This window comes from Erpetoichthys calabaricus, chromosome 13, assembly GCF_900747795.2.
Source record: "Erpetoichthys calabaricus chromosome 13, fErpCal1.3, whole genome shotgun sequence".
In the NCBI taxonomy this organism is placed as follows: Eukaryota; Metazoa; Chordata; class Cladistia; order Polypteriformes; family Polypteridae; genus Erpetoichthys; species Erpetoichthys calabaricus.
In genome coordinates, this window is record NC_041406.2 from 145,016,628 (window position 1) to 145,030,083 (window position 13,456).

Here is a 13,456-nt window from a genome sequence, read left to right on the forward strand (position 1 = left end):
GTTTCACTTCTCAGGTTCTGAATGTAGCACTAGATACCACTGCTCTAATGCCAGGTGGTCTCCTGCATATGGAAAGATCACTTCAGATTAAGAATCATTGGATGGAAAGATTTTCTCATCTGATTGGACAGTCAGCATAGACTCCACTGTAGAAAACCCAGGAGTGGGTAGGTGGCCAATTGGCCAAGGTCTCCAGCACCATTACTTTGTCATTGACTTTCTCTTTTCCAATTGGAATTTCTTCCAAATTGTTTTTGACAAATCTGATAGAAATGATGGACAATGTAATCTTTCAGTCTTTTCTAATGAACGCATTCGACATATCGATGCGGGCTTGTGTGTGTGTGATATTAATGGTCTACCAGATTGAGCTTCATCAATTACATTTGGTCTTCCTTCTTTAAACCTTTCTGCCCCTTCATAAACTTTTCGTTGAGTCCTGCAGTTTTCACTTCCATACTGAGCCAACATCTTTTATTGATTCACTAATTCTGCCCACAGAAATCTCACTACAGCACGTTGTTCAACGATGGCGCAATCCCGCAGTGGAGTATCATGTTCATTTGACCTTGTCTTTACCTAAACTAATGGCAGGGTTCTGCACCATGCGTGTTCAAACTACCCATAATCTGCTGGCAATGTGTTATATTGCGTCAGATTTACCCTTTGTGGAATAAGGCGCTATATCATCGTTGACCCGACACAGACTGACACCGGAGGTGTGTGAAAAATAAACAAAGATTTATTTTTCTTCACCCGTGGGGCATGTCTTCCCTGTGTACCACAGATACTACGCAGTCCCAAAACACCAATTCCTCTCCTCCTTTCCTCCACTCCTCCCATTAGCTTTGTCTCCCCTCCTCCCGACTCTGGCTCCCGGAGTGGTGGGTGTCGGCTATTTTTATAGCCCACCCGGAACTGCTGCAAGTGTTTGATGTCCTACATCAGGCTGCACTTCTGGGTGTGGCTGCACTACCACCCAGACGGGCTCGTGAAGCCATGCAGTTCCTCCAGGTGGTGGCCACAGAGCCCAAAATGGCTGATCGCCTGCCGCCCCAATGCAACCCAGGGGGGCTGCCACCAAGAGTTCCAGGGGAAGTAGTGTGCAGCCCATGGCTGCTCCCCCGGACCAAGTGTCGAAGGAGCGTCCCAGCCGGGCATGGGCCCCAGCCGTCCACCACACCTCGTACTTTGAGTTGAAGGTATCTAGAATTGCTGTTTACCTGTCTCCGGTGGATGCAATGACAATTTCATCTCCAGCTTTCCATGTTACGGGATTCTGGAGATGCACGATGGTTGAGCCGGCCTCTGCGGTTTTAGCCAGTCGGGTCCAACTGAATGGAACGGGTGTACCTGAAAAGAGGAAGACATCTTTGATCAAACTCTGTGGCTTCTTTCTATCAAGGTACAGTGAAAAACATACCAGACTTTTTTCTCTCAATTTGAAGTATCGACATTAACATCAGTGCACTCGCTGCATCAGGTTATACAGTCTAATCTTCTCAAAGAAAATATATGAAAGAAAAAACCTCATCGTAAACCGCAGGGAGTTTTATGGGAAGATGTATTCACATTTTCAGGCAAGCCAAGAAGACATCTGACCAACAAGTGGAGGCCATTCCCTGCCTTTGGATAACTAAGAGCTGTGTTATCTCATCCAGATCCTTTTAATACAAGTGCTTACGGTTCCAGATTCTCACAGCCCCTTGTGTTGTGAAATTCCCAGTAAGGGAAGGTCAAAAATCATTGGACAGGCCATAAGAGAAGAATTTTCCAAAAGAAATGTTATCTTTACATTTATTTGCTTTGGAGACACTCTTTTTTCCCAAGGTGACTTGCAACATAAGTTAACATAATTGAGTAGACAACAGTCGGGGGACAGTTTGGGAACAAGTGTGACAGGGCAAGATGACAAAATTGCTCATCACAAGTGAAGAGCTCGGAATAAAGTATAAGAAATTAAGTCTGATTTGGTTGCACAAACCTAATAAACCCCATTATCACTTACAAATTGACATGCCAAGAGAGTCACCCAGTGCTTCCAAAACGCATTGAGGAAGTCAGCCGTTCAGATGGAGGTGGGCAGCTCATTCCACCTGCCAGGAGCTACACATGAAAAGAGTCTGGGTTACGATTTAATGCAACATAGAGATGGCATCTCCGGAAGCCATTTAGCAGCAGACCTGAGCAGGAGAGAAGGAGGTGTCATGGATGTGCATCAGAGGATCACCCTGTGAGTTCCTCCAAGGTATGTGGTTCCACCCCAGACCAAGAGGGGGCGCTGCTGCTAACTGTCTTGTTCTTCTCTTCCTCCACTGTTCAGAGAAACCGCACAGTGAGGGCTACTGAATCCAATCCTTCTGGTTCTTTGGCTATGAGAACACGACTGCCCGGAATGAGGTGTCACTTCTATTCAGAGCAACGAGAGTTAAGGAGCTCCATGACTTTCAGATGGCAGACAAGAAAGCGTAAATGATACCAGCCACTTTTTTCTCATGGCAATAGGTTTTGTTTCCTTTTAACACCATCAAGAGTTGTTTTTGTTTGGCCTTATAAGTTGTGACGGACGGCCAGGTCCCATGCCCGGCCAGGACGCCCCGGCTACTTATATTCCAGGGGAGCAACCATGGGCAGCTCAATACCTCCCCCGGGATGCTTGGTGGCAGCCTCCCTGGCCGACGGTGACTCCCCAACCTCCCTCAGGGCTCCATGGGAGATGGAGTCTTCCACAGCCTGGTTGGGGCCAGAGGTGGCCGCTAGGGAGGGGGCTGTCTGGATTCAACAGCTGGGCTTGGACGAGTCTTCAGTCCCACCCGGAGGTGCAATTGGGACCAGGTGGTCAAACACCTGGAACACTTCCGGGTGGGCTATAAAAGGGGCCAGCCACCACCACTCGAGAGCCAGAGTTGGGAGGAGGAGGACTAAGCCTGAGGAGGAGTGGTGGTAAAGGAGAAAGGATTGTTGGTGTGTTTGTTAAGTGCCTGTGGGACACGGGGAAGACTTGCGCCCATGGGTGAAGAAAAATAAAACCTGTGTTTATTTTATACGTGCCTCTGTGTCCATCTGTGTCGGGTCAGGCATCTATACAGCGCCTCTGTTACAAAGTAAATGGTTGGTGCCCCAAAAATGCATTTTTGGTTGAACTTGTTATTCCCTCGGACGACCACAGAGGATTGGACCTAACAAGTGTCTCTGTAGGTAAGTATGAAGGATTTGAACTTAATTTGTGCTGCTACAGGGAGCCAGTGTAGTGCTGGTGTTCTTGGTAGCACGTGCTGGTACTCCTGCTGGCAGAGAGTTGCAGTCGTTTAAACGTGACAAGACCAAAAGCTGAACCAGGAGTTGTCCTGTATACACTTTCAGATATGCTCTGATTTTGCAGATGTTGCACAGAGTGAATTTGCAACACCAAGAGACAATTGTATCATGGGCTTGAAGGACTTCTGGTCATAGATCACAAGGTTGTATGCTGAGTTAGCTGGCGTAAGCAATGATGAGCCAAACTGAACAGAAATGGTGCGTTGAACAGACAGATGAGTTGTGATAACAAGGAGGTCCCTCTCTGCCAGGTTGATCTGCAGATGGAGCTTCTTGACCAAGGTTGAAATATTACATGCAGAGACTCTAGTGGAGACTATGTGGTCCATCTGGAGGGAATGAGAGGTTCGGCTGTGTGTCATCAGCATAGCACTAATATGAAAAATCTTGGGACGGACACTAGGATAGTGCCTAGTGAGGAGGTGTACCCAGAAAAGAGGGGAGAGCCCAGCACTGACCCTTGGCACAGCCCCATGCTTGCTGGGTGCACCCTTGACACTTGTCCTCTGTCCAAGAGGTAGGACGAGCAGTCCCAATGATGCCAAGGTCAGAGAGGATGGCATGGAGGATATTTATTACTGGGTATACTTGTACCTAATATTAACAATACTAAAAATATATATGTATAAAAAATACTTTTTAAAAACCACGCCTATATTAAGTTAAAAAGTGTACTAAAAAGTAAAAAATAACTCTCTCATACATTACTTGTAAAATAAAAGGTGGGCACTTTTGCTAAGATTTTATGATGAAAAGCACCCACACTTGTATTTTACGAGTGATGTATGAGAGACTTATTTTTTACTTTTTACTACACTTTTTAACTTAATATAAGCATTGTTTTTAAAAAGTGTTTTTTATATATATATATATATAATATTTTCAACTTTTTAGTCTTGGGTTTGTTTTTTTAGTATGATTTTGTAATCAATATTTTAACACTTCCTTTGACGTTTACAGTATATGCACACATCTTCATACAAGATGCCAAAGCGCCATCTATTGGTGAAATCTTAAACTATTCTTCATATGAAAATTTCATTTCTTAATTAACAAGGATTAATTGATCAATTAGTGAAACTGATTATTGATTCATGTATTGTCACCGGAAGTGAGAAAGTGTGCAAAATGTCAAGTCATCTGGACAATAGGAAGTGGTTAAATATCGATTACAAGATTTGTACCAGACAACAAACAGGTGAAGTTAATGTAAGCGTGGTAATAAAATAAACAAATAAAGGACATTATTTTGACTTCTTTATGGCCAGGAGTTTCACAGTTCCACTCATCTTTTAAGGCTTCAGGGCTTTTTGCGGGCGAAGGCCGCAAGCCTAAATTTCAGTTTTGGGGCAAGCCCTACATTTTGGGTTGAATCCTCTTCTGAGAATAGATAGATAGATAGATAGATAGATAGATAGATAGATAGATAGATAGATAGATAGATAGATAGATAGATAGATAGATAGATAGATAGATAGATAGATAGATAGATAGATAGATAGATAGATAGATAGATAGATAGATACTTTATTAATCCCAGGGGGAAATTCACATACTCCAGCAGCAAAAAATATTAAATTAAAGAGTAATAAAAAGTGCAGGTAAAAAACAGACAATAACTTGAATAATGTTCAACGTTTACCCCCTCTGGTGGAATTGAAGAGTCGCATAGTTTGGGGGAGGAATGATCTTCTCAGTCTGTCAGTGGAGCAGGACAGTGACAGCAGTCTGTCGCTGAAACTGCTCCTCTGTCTGGAGATGACACTGTTTAATGGATGTAGTGGATTCTCCATAATTGATAGGAGCCTGCTGAGCGCCCTTCGCTCTGCCACAGATGTTAAACTGTCCAGCTCTATGCCAACAATAGAGCCTGCCTTCCTCACCAGTTTGTCCAGGCGTGAGGCATCCTTCTTCTTAATGCTGCGTCCCCAGCACACCACTGCGTAGAAGAGGGCACTCGCCACAACCATCTGATAGAACATCTGCAGTATCTTACTGCAGATGTTGAAGGATGCCAGTCTTCTAAGGAAGTACAGGCGGCTCTGTCCTTTCTTACACAGAGCATCAGTATTGGCAGTCCAGTCTAATTTATCGTCCAGCTGCACTCCCAGGTATTTATAGGTCTGCACCCTCTGCACACAGTCACCTCTGATGATCACGGGGTCCATGAGGGGCCTGGGTCTCCTAAAATCCACCACCAGTTCCTTGGTTTTGCTGGTGTTCAGGTGTAAGTGGTTTGAGTCGCACCATTTAACAAAGTCCTTGGTTAGGTCCCTATACTCCTCCTCCTGCCCACTCCTGATGCAGCCCACGATAGCAGTGTCATCAGCAAACTTTTGCACGTGGCAGGACTCCGAGTTATATTGGAAGTCCGATGTATATAGGCTGAATAGGACCGGAGAAAGTACAGTCCCCTGTGGCGCTCCTGTGTTGCTGACCACAATGTCAGATCTGCAATTCCCGAGACGCACATACTGAGGTCTGTTTGTAAGATAGTCCACGATCCATGCCACCAGGTATGAATCTACTCCCATCTCTGTCAGCTTGTCCCTAAGGAGCAGAGATTGGATTGTGTTGAAGGCGCTAGAGAAGTCTAGAAACATAATTCTTACAGCGCCACTGCCTCTGTCCAAGTGGGAGAGGGATCGGTGTAGCATATAGATGATGGCATCTTCCGCTCCCACCTTCTCCTGGTATGAGAACTGCAGAGGGTCGAGGGCGTGTTGGACCTGTGGCCTCAGGTGGTGAAGCAGCAGCCTCTCCATGGTCTTCATCACATGTGATGTTAGAGCGACAGGCCGGAAGTCATTCAGCTCACCAGGACGTGATACCTTTGGGACTGGGGTGATGCAAGATGTTTTCCAAAGCCTCGGGACTTTCCCCTGTTTCAGGCTCAGGTTGAAGATGCGCTGTAGAGGACCCCCCAGCTCTGATGCACAGACCTTCAGCAGTCGTGGCGATACTCCATCTGGACCCGCTGCTTTGCTGGCACGAAGTTTCCTCAGCTCTCTGCTCACTTGCGCTGCTGTAATTGTGGGTGGGGATGTCTCTTCTATGTTGGTATCAGCAGAAGGATGTGTAGAGAGTGCAGTACTCCGAGGTGAGAGTGGGTTAGGGTGGTCAAACCTGTTAAAGAAGATGTTCATTTGGTTTGCTCTCTTCACGTCTCTCTCGATGGTGGCATCCCGCTTCGAGCTGCAGCCAGTGATGATCTTCATCCCATCCCACACTTCCTTCATGCTGTTGTTCTGCAACTTCTGCTCCAGCTTTCTCCTGTACTGCTCCTTCGCCGCCCTGAGCTGGACTCGGAGTTCCTTCTGCACGCGCTTGAGCTCATGCTGATCACTGTCTTTAAAGGCTCTTTTCTTCTGGTTCAAAAGGCCCTTGATGTCACTTGTAATCCATGGCTTGTTGTTAGCATAGCAGCGTACTGTTCTTACTGGAACTAAAGTGTCCATACAGAAGTTGATGTAGTCAGTAGTGCAGTCAACAACCTCCTCAATGTTCTCACTATGTGATCCCTGCAGGATATCCCAGTCTGTAGTTCCAAAACATTCTCTCAGAGCATTCTCAGCCTCCGGGGTCCACTTCCTGAATGATCGTGTGGTTGTAGGTAGGACTCTCACTTTTGGTTTGTAGTGAGGCTGAAGCAGAACCAGGTTATGATCTCCTTTCCCAAGCGCAGGCAGCGGGGTGGCACTGTATGCGTCTTTAACGTTTGCATACAGTAAATCAATAGTCTTATTTCCCCGGGTGTTGCAGTCCACATACTGGGAGAATGCAGGTAATGTTTTGTCCAGCGTCACATGGTTAAAGTCTCCAGCGATTAGCACAAGTGCCTCGGGGTGCTGCGTTTGTAACTTAGCAACAGCAGAATGGATGATGTCACTCGCTATCTACACGATGACAACAATGACGTGTCCAAACTCTCTGGGCAAGTAGTAGGGACGTAAACTTATGGCCAACAGTTCGATGTCCCTGCAGCAAGTGGAGATTTTGACTTTAACATGTCCAGAGTTACACCACCGTGTATTAACATAGAGAGCGAGTCCTCCTCCTTTGTGCTTCCCACAGGTACTTGCATCTCTGTCCGCTCTAACTGTGCTAAACCCGGGTAGCTCCACACTAGCATCTGGGATGGTGTTAGTTAGCCACGTTTCGCAGAAACACAACAAACTGCATTCTCTGTAGGTTCTGACATTTTTCACCAGCGCAGCCAGTTCGTCGATCTTATTTGAGATTGAGTTTACATTCCCCAGAATCACAGAAGGCACCGAAGGCTTAAAACACCACTTTCTCGCAAGCCGCTTCATTTTTAGCTTAGTGCCGGCTCTGCTGCCACGATACCGCCTTCTTACCTCATCAGGTAAATATGGAACCACACCGGCACTGGCATTTGTTCTCAGCGCTCGAAGTTGAGTACTTGAATAGGCGAGTCTCGGCGTGTAAAAATCCATGCCCACGTTGTAAAAGTAAGTGTGTCCAGGGAACGAATCCACATAAAATAAAGTGGTAGGAGTGATCAATAAATAAAAATAGAAAAATAAAAGTAGAAAAATACACATACACATACAGTCATACACGGAGCTGCTGAAAAGGCTGCCACTCTCGGCGGCGCCGGATGTCTCAAATTGTGGATTGGTATTCATAAGACAATGGTGTCCAGACAGTCATGCAGAGCCCCAATGAGAACCATTAGCTTTAAAATGGAGATGCCCATAAAAACCAAATACAGACGAAAATGACAACACAGTAATTTAACTATGATAATGATAAAAATAATAAAAAACAGACATTAAAATGAATACGATATCAAAATCAGCATAAACAAACTGATCCAATTATAATTGAAACACATGTTCTAACATAAGGCAACATTTAATGTTGAAGTGATTTACCGTGGAGGTCCAGCGTCCCTTCTCTGACGGCCAGCGTCTTGGCCCCATAGAGCGGGAGTTCGGGAGAGCGGAGGTGGCCATGCAGGGTGATGATCGCCTTGTGCTGAAACGGCGCTTGTTCAGTTCCAACCTGCGTCAACAAATACAAAACGTGTCAGGATAATTTACGCTTATTCATTTTTTTTAATTTTGTACATTATTTTCCAACTGGTCTTGTGGACTTGTAGAGAATTCAAATTTACTTTCATTTTCTAAATATACAGTGAAGTTGTGTTCAAGGTTTATTATTTTGATTATCGTTAAGTTTTGAAAATCCTGCAATGCCATCTTGGCTTACAATGTGTTTAAAACTTTCAATACTGGTTGTGCTGATGTGACTCGCCATTACATTCATGAATGTTGTAATGTGTACAATGGTATTCAATTCAGATGTACTGTATGCATTCCTTCTTTGTCCTAATTTGTGGATATTCACAAAGATAACTAAAAGGAAAATCTTTTGTTAGTGCTTTCCCCACTTACACAACTCATAGATCTGAATTTTGGACTTTGGCGTGTGAATCTCCTTTTGGCAAACACCAATTAGAGAGGAGAATACCAGCTGTTAGCCAGTGAGTAGATCATTACCACGAGAAATGTTCCATTATTTTTTCCCCAATTAGTCCAATTTTATCTATAGATGCTATTTAAATTAAGATCAAATCTTGTGTGGCACCCGGACGGGGCTCATGCCCAGCCGGGATGCCCAGGAAGACAGGAGGAGGGCTCATTCCTCCTCCAGACCGCGAGGGGGCGTCCGTCCTGGTTGTATTGGGGGCCACGGGTACACAGTACCCTGTAGGGGCCCGTGGTCACCGCCAGGGGGCGTCCCCCTGCCTGAAGGACCCTGGACCCCAGTACTTCCGCCACACCAGGAAGTGCTGGGGGGAAGAAGAGAGGGAACACCCGAAGTGCTTCCGGGAGGACAACCGTCATTTCCGCCACACTGGGGCGTGTCTGCGGGATTGCCAGTGCACACCTGGAACATATCCGGGTATGGATAAAAGGGGCCGCCTCCCTTCATTCGAGGCTGGAGTCGAGTGGAAGAGGACAAGGTCTGAGAGAAGAGAGAAGGAGGGCAGTCCGATGAGGCAGAGTGGTTGGCCTGGACTTTGGGGAAGATTGGGGTTTGTGGCCACAGTAATTGTAAATCGGTATTGTAAATAAACGTGTGTTGGGTGACATGAGTGTGTCTGCCTGTCTGTATCCAAGCCAGTCTCCACACTTGATACATAGCGGAGTGGTGGCTCAGAGGCTAGAGAGCTGTGCCCCTTAAGCGTCAGAAGAGACTCTACTCCATTGGGCTCTTGAGCGAGGCCCTTAACTTGCAGTTGCTCCATCCTGTGTAAGACGTTAATCTGCATTCAGCCCTGCAAGCAAGTTCCCCAGTTTGCAGGGAAAACTTAGGGATTGGTGGCAGGATTGGCACTCCAGCCATCATAAACAACCTCCAGTATGGTACTGAGGTGTCACCTGCTGCATTTGGATCCCAATCCAGGTGGTTTGTCATGTGGTCGGTGCGGCGATGTGATATCAGTGCGTGCTCCCAGACCCCAACTCTTGATATGTCCACATACTGTATCTCTTTCTTTTTTGCATGACTGGACGGATACATTGGAACGGGGAAAGCACCAGAAAACACCGCTATGCTGTTGTGCTTCTCTCCTTTGGGGCATTTCACAAATTTCAGTTCACCGTTCATCTGAAACTGACCACCATTTTGTGGGACCAGTTGCTCTTTCTTCGATAAGGTGCATCACCATTACCCAAAAGAGTCTGTTTACTGAGACTCCATAAACTCCAGGCCTTCTTGAGTGAAGGCTTGCTGAAGTGACTGGATGGCCGTCTAGGTCCTCACACACACACTGCTTTGCTTATTCATTTATTCAACACCAGTTGTATGCAACCATGTAGTGCCAACATCTTAAACGATCTTCTCTCAAGGCTCCTCATGTCAAAACAAAGATCTTCATGACACCCCACCCCCCCCCCCCCCCCCCCCCCCAATATATTAAACTTGGAGGAACACAACAATATAATAAAAATTCTTTCTGAGTGCCACTCGGCTTTGGGTACCTCCCAGTGTAAAACTAATCCCATCTACATAGGGCGATTCACTTTGTAATGAGACTAAGCTTGCTTTTAGCGAACTGAAGAACTAAAGAGCACTTTCCTCTATTAAAAAAGTGAGGGGGCCCACAGGGAGGAAAAGAGAGGCGGGGGTCACTACTGGAAAAGAAATTAAAGAAGACCTTATTCTAACCTTCTAGGAACCTGAGGTCCTCATATCTCTCAAGACTTTCCCCTTCAGCTCCTAGAAATCTCCAATAAAAACAACTAATTCTGAGACTCCCCTGATGAGGTCCCCAGGCCCACAGTTTTGTTACACAGGTGTTACATACCTGCAGTGTGCCTCCATCCACAATTAGGATATTTTCAGCATTCAGCTCAAGGTCTACCTCATCAAACACCAGGGTTCCACCTCAAACATAAAAGCAAAACCATTTTCGTTTAACAGGATTTGATGCACATCTGAATATTCAGTTTGATGAGTATTCTTCAATAGTTAGGCTTTGAATTACACAGTTGACAAGCCTCTGAGGTTTCATTCTGAAGGCTGTGAGGCTACTTATGAAATTATTATTCATGTAACACACGCTAAGATGGCTGTTTAACCCCTGAGGTTTTATTATGAAAAACACACACAAGTTTTTAAAACATTCTCTTCTGAGGTTACAGATGACAAGTGACCATTTCTTATGGCTTCCTCGGGGCATATAAACCTGCACTTTGCAAACGATAACAAGTCAAGCTAATTCAATTACTACAGTAACTTATGCCTAATTCATAACATAAAGATATTGTAAAAGTGGACGTATTGGTCCAAAGCAGTAATTTGAAGTCAGATTAATGGCCGACGCTGCTGTTTCGTTGTTGGCTTGGAGACGTGAGGTTGTGAGTTGAAACTTAACATCTGACTAAACTCATAACCAGGAAAAAATGTCGACATTGTGAAATAAAAATACAAAAAACAAAGTTAAAGAAGAACCATGAGAACTACAAATATATTCAGTTCCTTATTTATACATTAAAAAAATATGAAAAATGTTTTCATTACAAGTTCCATTTTTCACTTAATTTAATTAATTTCACGCAATTTGCACAACCTCGCTGCACTGCAAGCTTTCAAGAATCAAAATGGCACATTTGCATTTCAGAGCTTCCTAATATCAGTGCACGATGTTGACCTTCAGTTTCCTGGTCACGCGTGCGCGTCTGAGGATCAGCTTGCTGGCCTTGATCAGGTATGCAGTAAGACCCCTGGGTGAGGGGGGGGGGGGCGCGGTTGCTAACTGTCTTGACTCCTCCCTCTGCAGCACAGAGAATGACTCCCAGGAAGCCACCTGACCACGCCCCTCTCATTTCCTCAACTCCCGCCCCTTCCACTCAGAAACAAATAAAAAGAGTCCGTCCCTGGAAGGTGGCGTCATACTTAGGCCCGGACTCGCAGTAGGATGGCGCACCCAGTTCGACAAGCACAAAGGGATATTTTGTGTCCCACCCCACCCCATGTGCCTGTTTATTTAACTGCAACATTTTTTTGTTGGGAGAAAGATATTAAATAGAGTGGCATTCCAACTATTTTTGGGACTCTGTAATTTCACTTGTTCACCACACCGGATTTTTCAGATATTGTATCGTAGTCAGTATGTACTGATTATGTCATTTCTAAAATGTTGTTAATTTCTAGAATGTTCATCATATGTCAGCCACATGTAACAATATCTCTTAAGTCTGCACCATGTGTGGTTGTTAAAAAATGGGCAGGCAGGAGCTTTTAGCTTGCACAACAGTCTGAAACTCCCATGGTGCCCTACATGTCCAAAAGTATTGTTAACAGGTACACCAAATCAAACACAGAGCCATGCCATTGACAAACAGGGAATTTAAACCTGGCACTGTCATAGGATGCCACCTTTGCCAACAGGTCTGCTCTGATTGATCTTCCCCACTCAACGTTCTATTATTATGAGGTGGAACAACAGCTCAGACACAAAGTGGTGGAGCCGGCATATCAAGGAGAGTGGGGCTGGCGAGTGCTAAAAATGACCTATCTTCTGGTGTGTCACTCACTGTCTCAGGAAGCAACATCAGCACAAGAACAGAACTGAACTTCTGGAGCTTCATGAAGTGGGTTTCCATGGCTGAGCTTAAGATCATGATACACAATGCCAAGCATCGGCTGGGGTGGCCATTGAACTCTGGAGCAGTGGACACATGTTCTCTGGAGTGTTGAATCACATTTCACTATCTGGCAGTCTGATGGACCTCTGATTTTGGTAGATGCCAGGAGAACACTGCCTTCCAGACTGCATAGTGCCTACTGTAAAGTTTAGCAGAGCAGAACATTACTGGCTGTCAGAAACACAAGTGCGCTTGGGCTACTCTGGAAATATGAAACTGTGCTGGAAAGTCATCATGAAGGCGTGTAATTTGTCATGTTGTCCAATTTCTAGTAGTATAACCTGATGATCTTTGGCAACAAGTTCAGCAGCTGAAATCAGCAAGTTTGACATCCCCCTCCCACCTATAAGTCATGTTATGTCCCACTGGTTTTAGCAGTCAGTCAGGCAATCCCAGGTGCTGCAGTATTTCTTGGACTCTACTGACTAGCGTCAACGTTGTATACTTTACTCCAGGTTACTTCATAAGGGGCACTCCTGCTCTTTGGCCTTCCTGGATGCTCCTGCACTCAAATGGCATGCTGATCTTCTCACACTGGCATTGCCACTTATGTTGCATGATTCCTATTTACTATTGAGGCATTCTAATGCCATGCCCTTGTCCTACAGGAGATGGTAGAGAGGATGCGGTGCCCGTTCTTACTCCTGTATGCGAATGCTTACCTTGAATGAGAAGCATTTTTAGGACGGCTGTGCTGGTGTCCAGTAAGATGGTCTGCCCTGGTGTAATGACAACAAAAGATCCATCGTCCGGTGGGGATTCTCCACCCCATGTGTATGGAGAGGGACCAGACATCAAAGTAAAAGAAATCAGCGTTGTCCTGCAGAGAGCCAGAGGATCGATGTTTACAGGCTTTCTATTGAAGGTAATATCATTCAAAAAAACAGAATACACTCACAGAATGGCACCACCTGGCCATTCTGCTGTTTCACAGGGGCAGGCACCTGGGCCACTAT

The 13,456-nt window shown here is 45.3% G+C and overlaps 1 protein-coding gene across 1 annotated transcript in view; it reads right to left on the bottom strand.

Moving 5' to 3' along the window:
- Window positions 1-13,456, bottom strand: part of LOC114641880 (fibrocystin-L-like) — a 78,044-nt gene extending 64,588 nt beyond the window's left edge. Inside the window, exons 1-4 of the mRNA XM_051935589.1 lie at window positions 13,163-13,456; window positions 10,658-10,737; window positions 8,217-8,346; window positions 1,224-1,353 (exon numbers count right to left, since the gene is read on the bottom strand). Coding sequence (XP_051791549.1) covers window positions 1,224-1,353; window positions 8,217-8,346; window positions 10,658-10,737; window positions 13,163-13,295 — 473 coding nt within the window. The 5' untranslated portion in view covers window positions 13,296-13,456. The remainder of the gene's footprint in view (window positions 1-1,223; window positions 1,354-8,216; window positions 8,347-10,657; window positions 10,738-13,162) is intronic.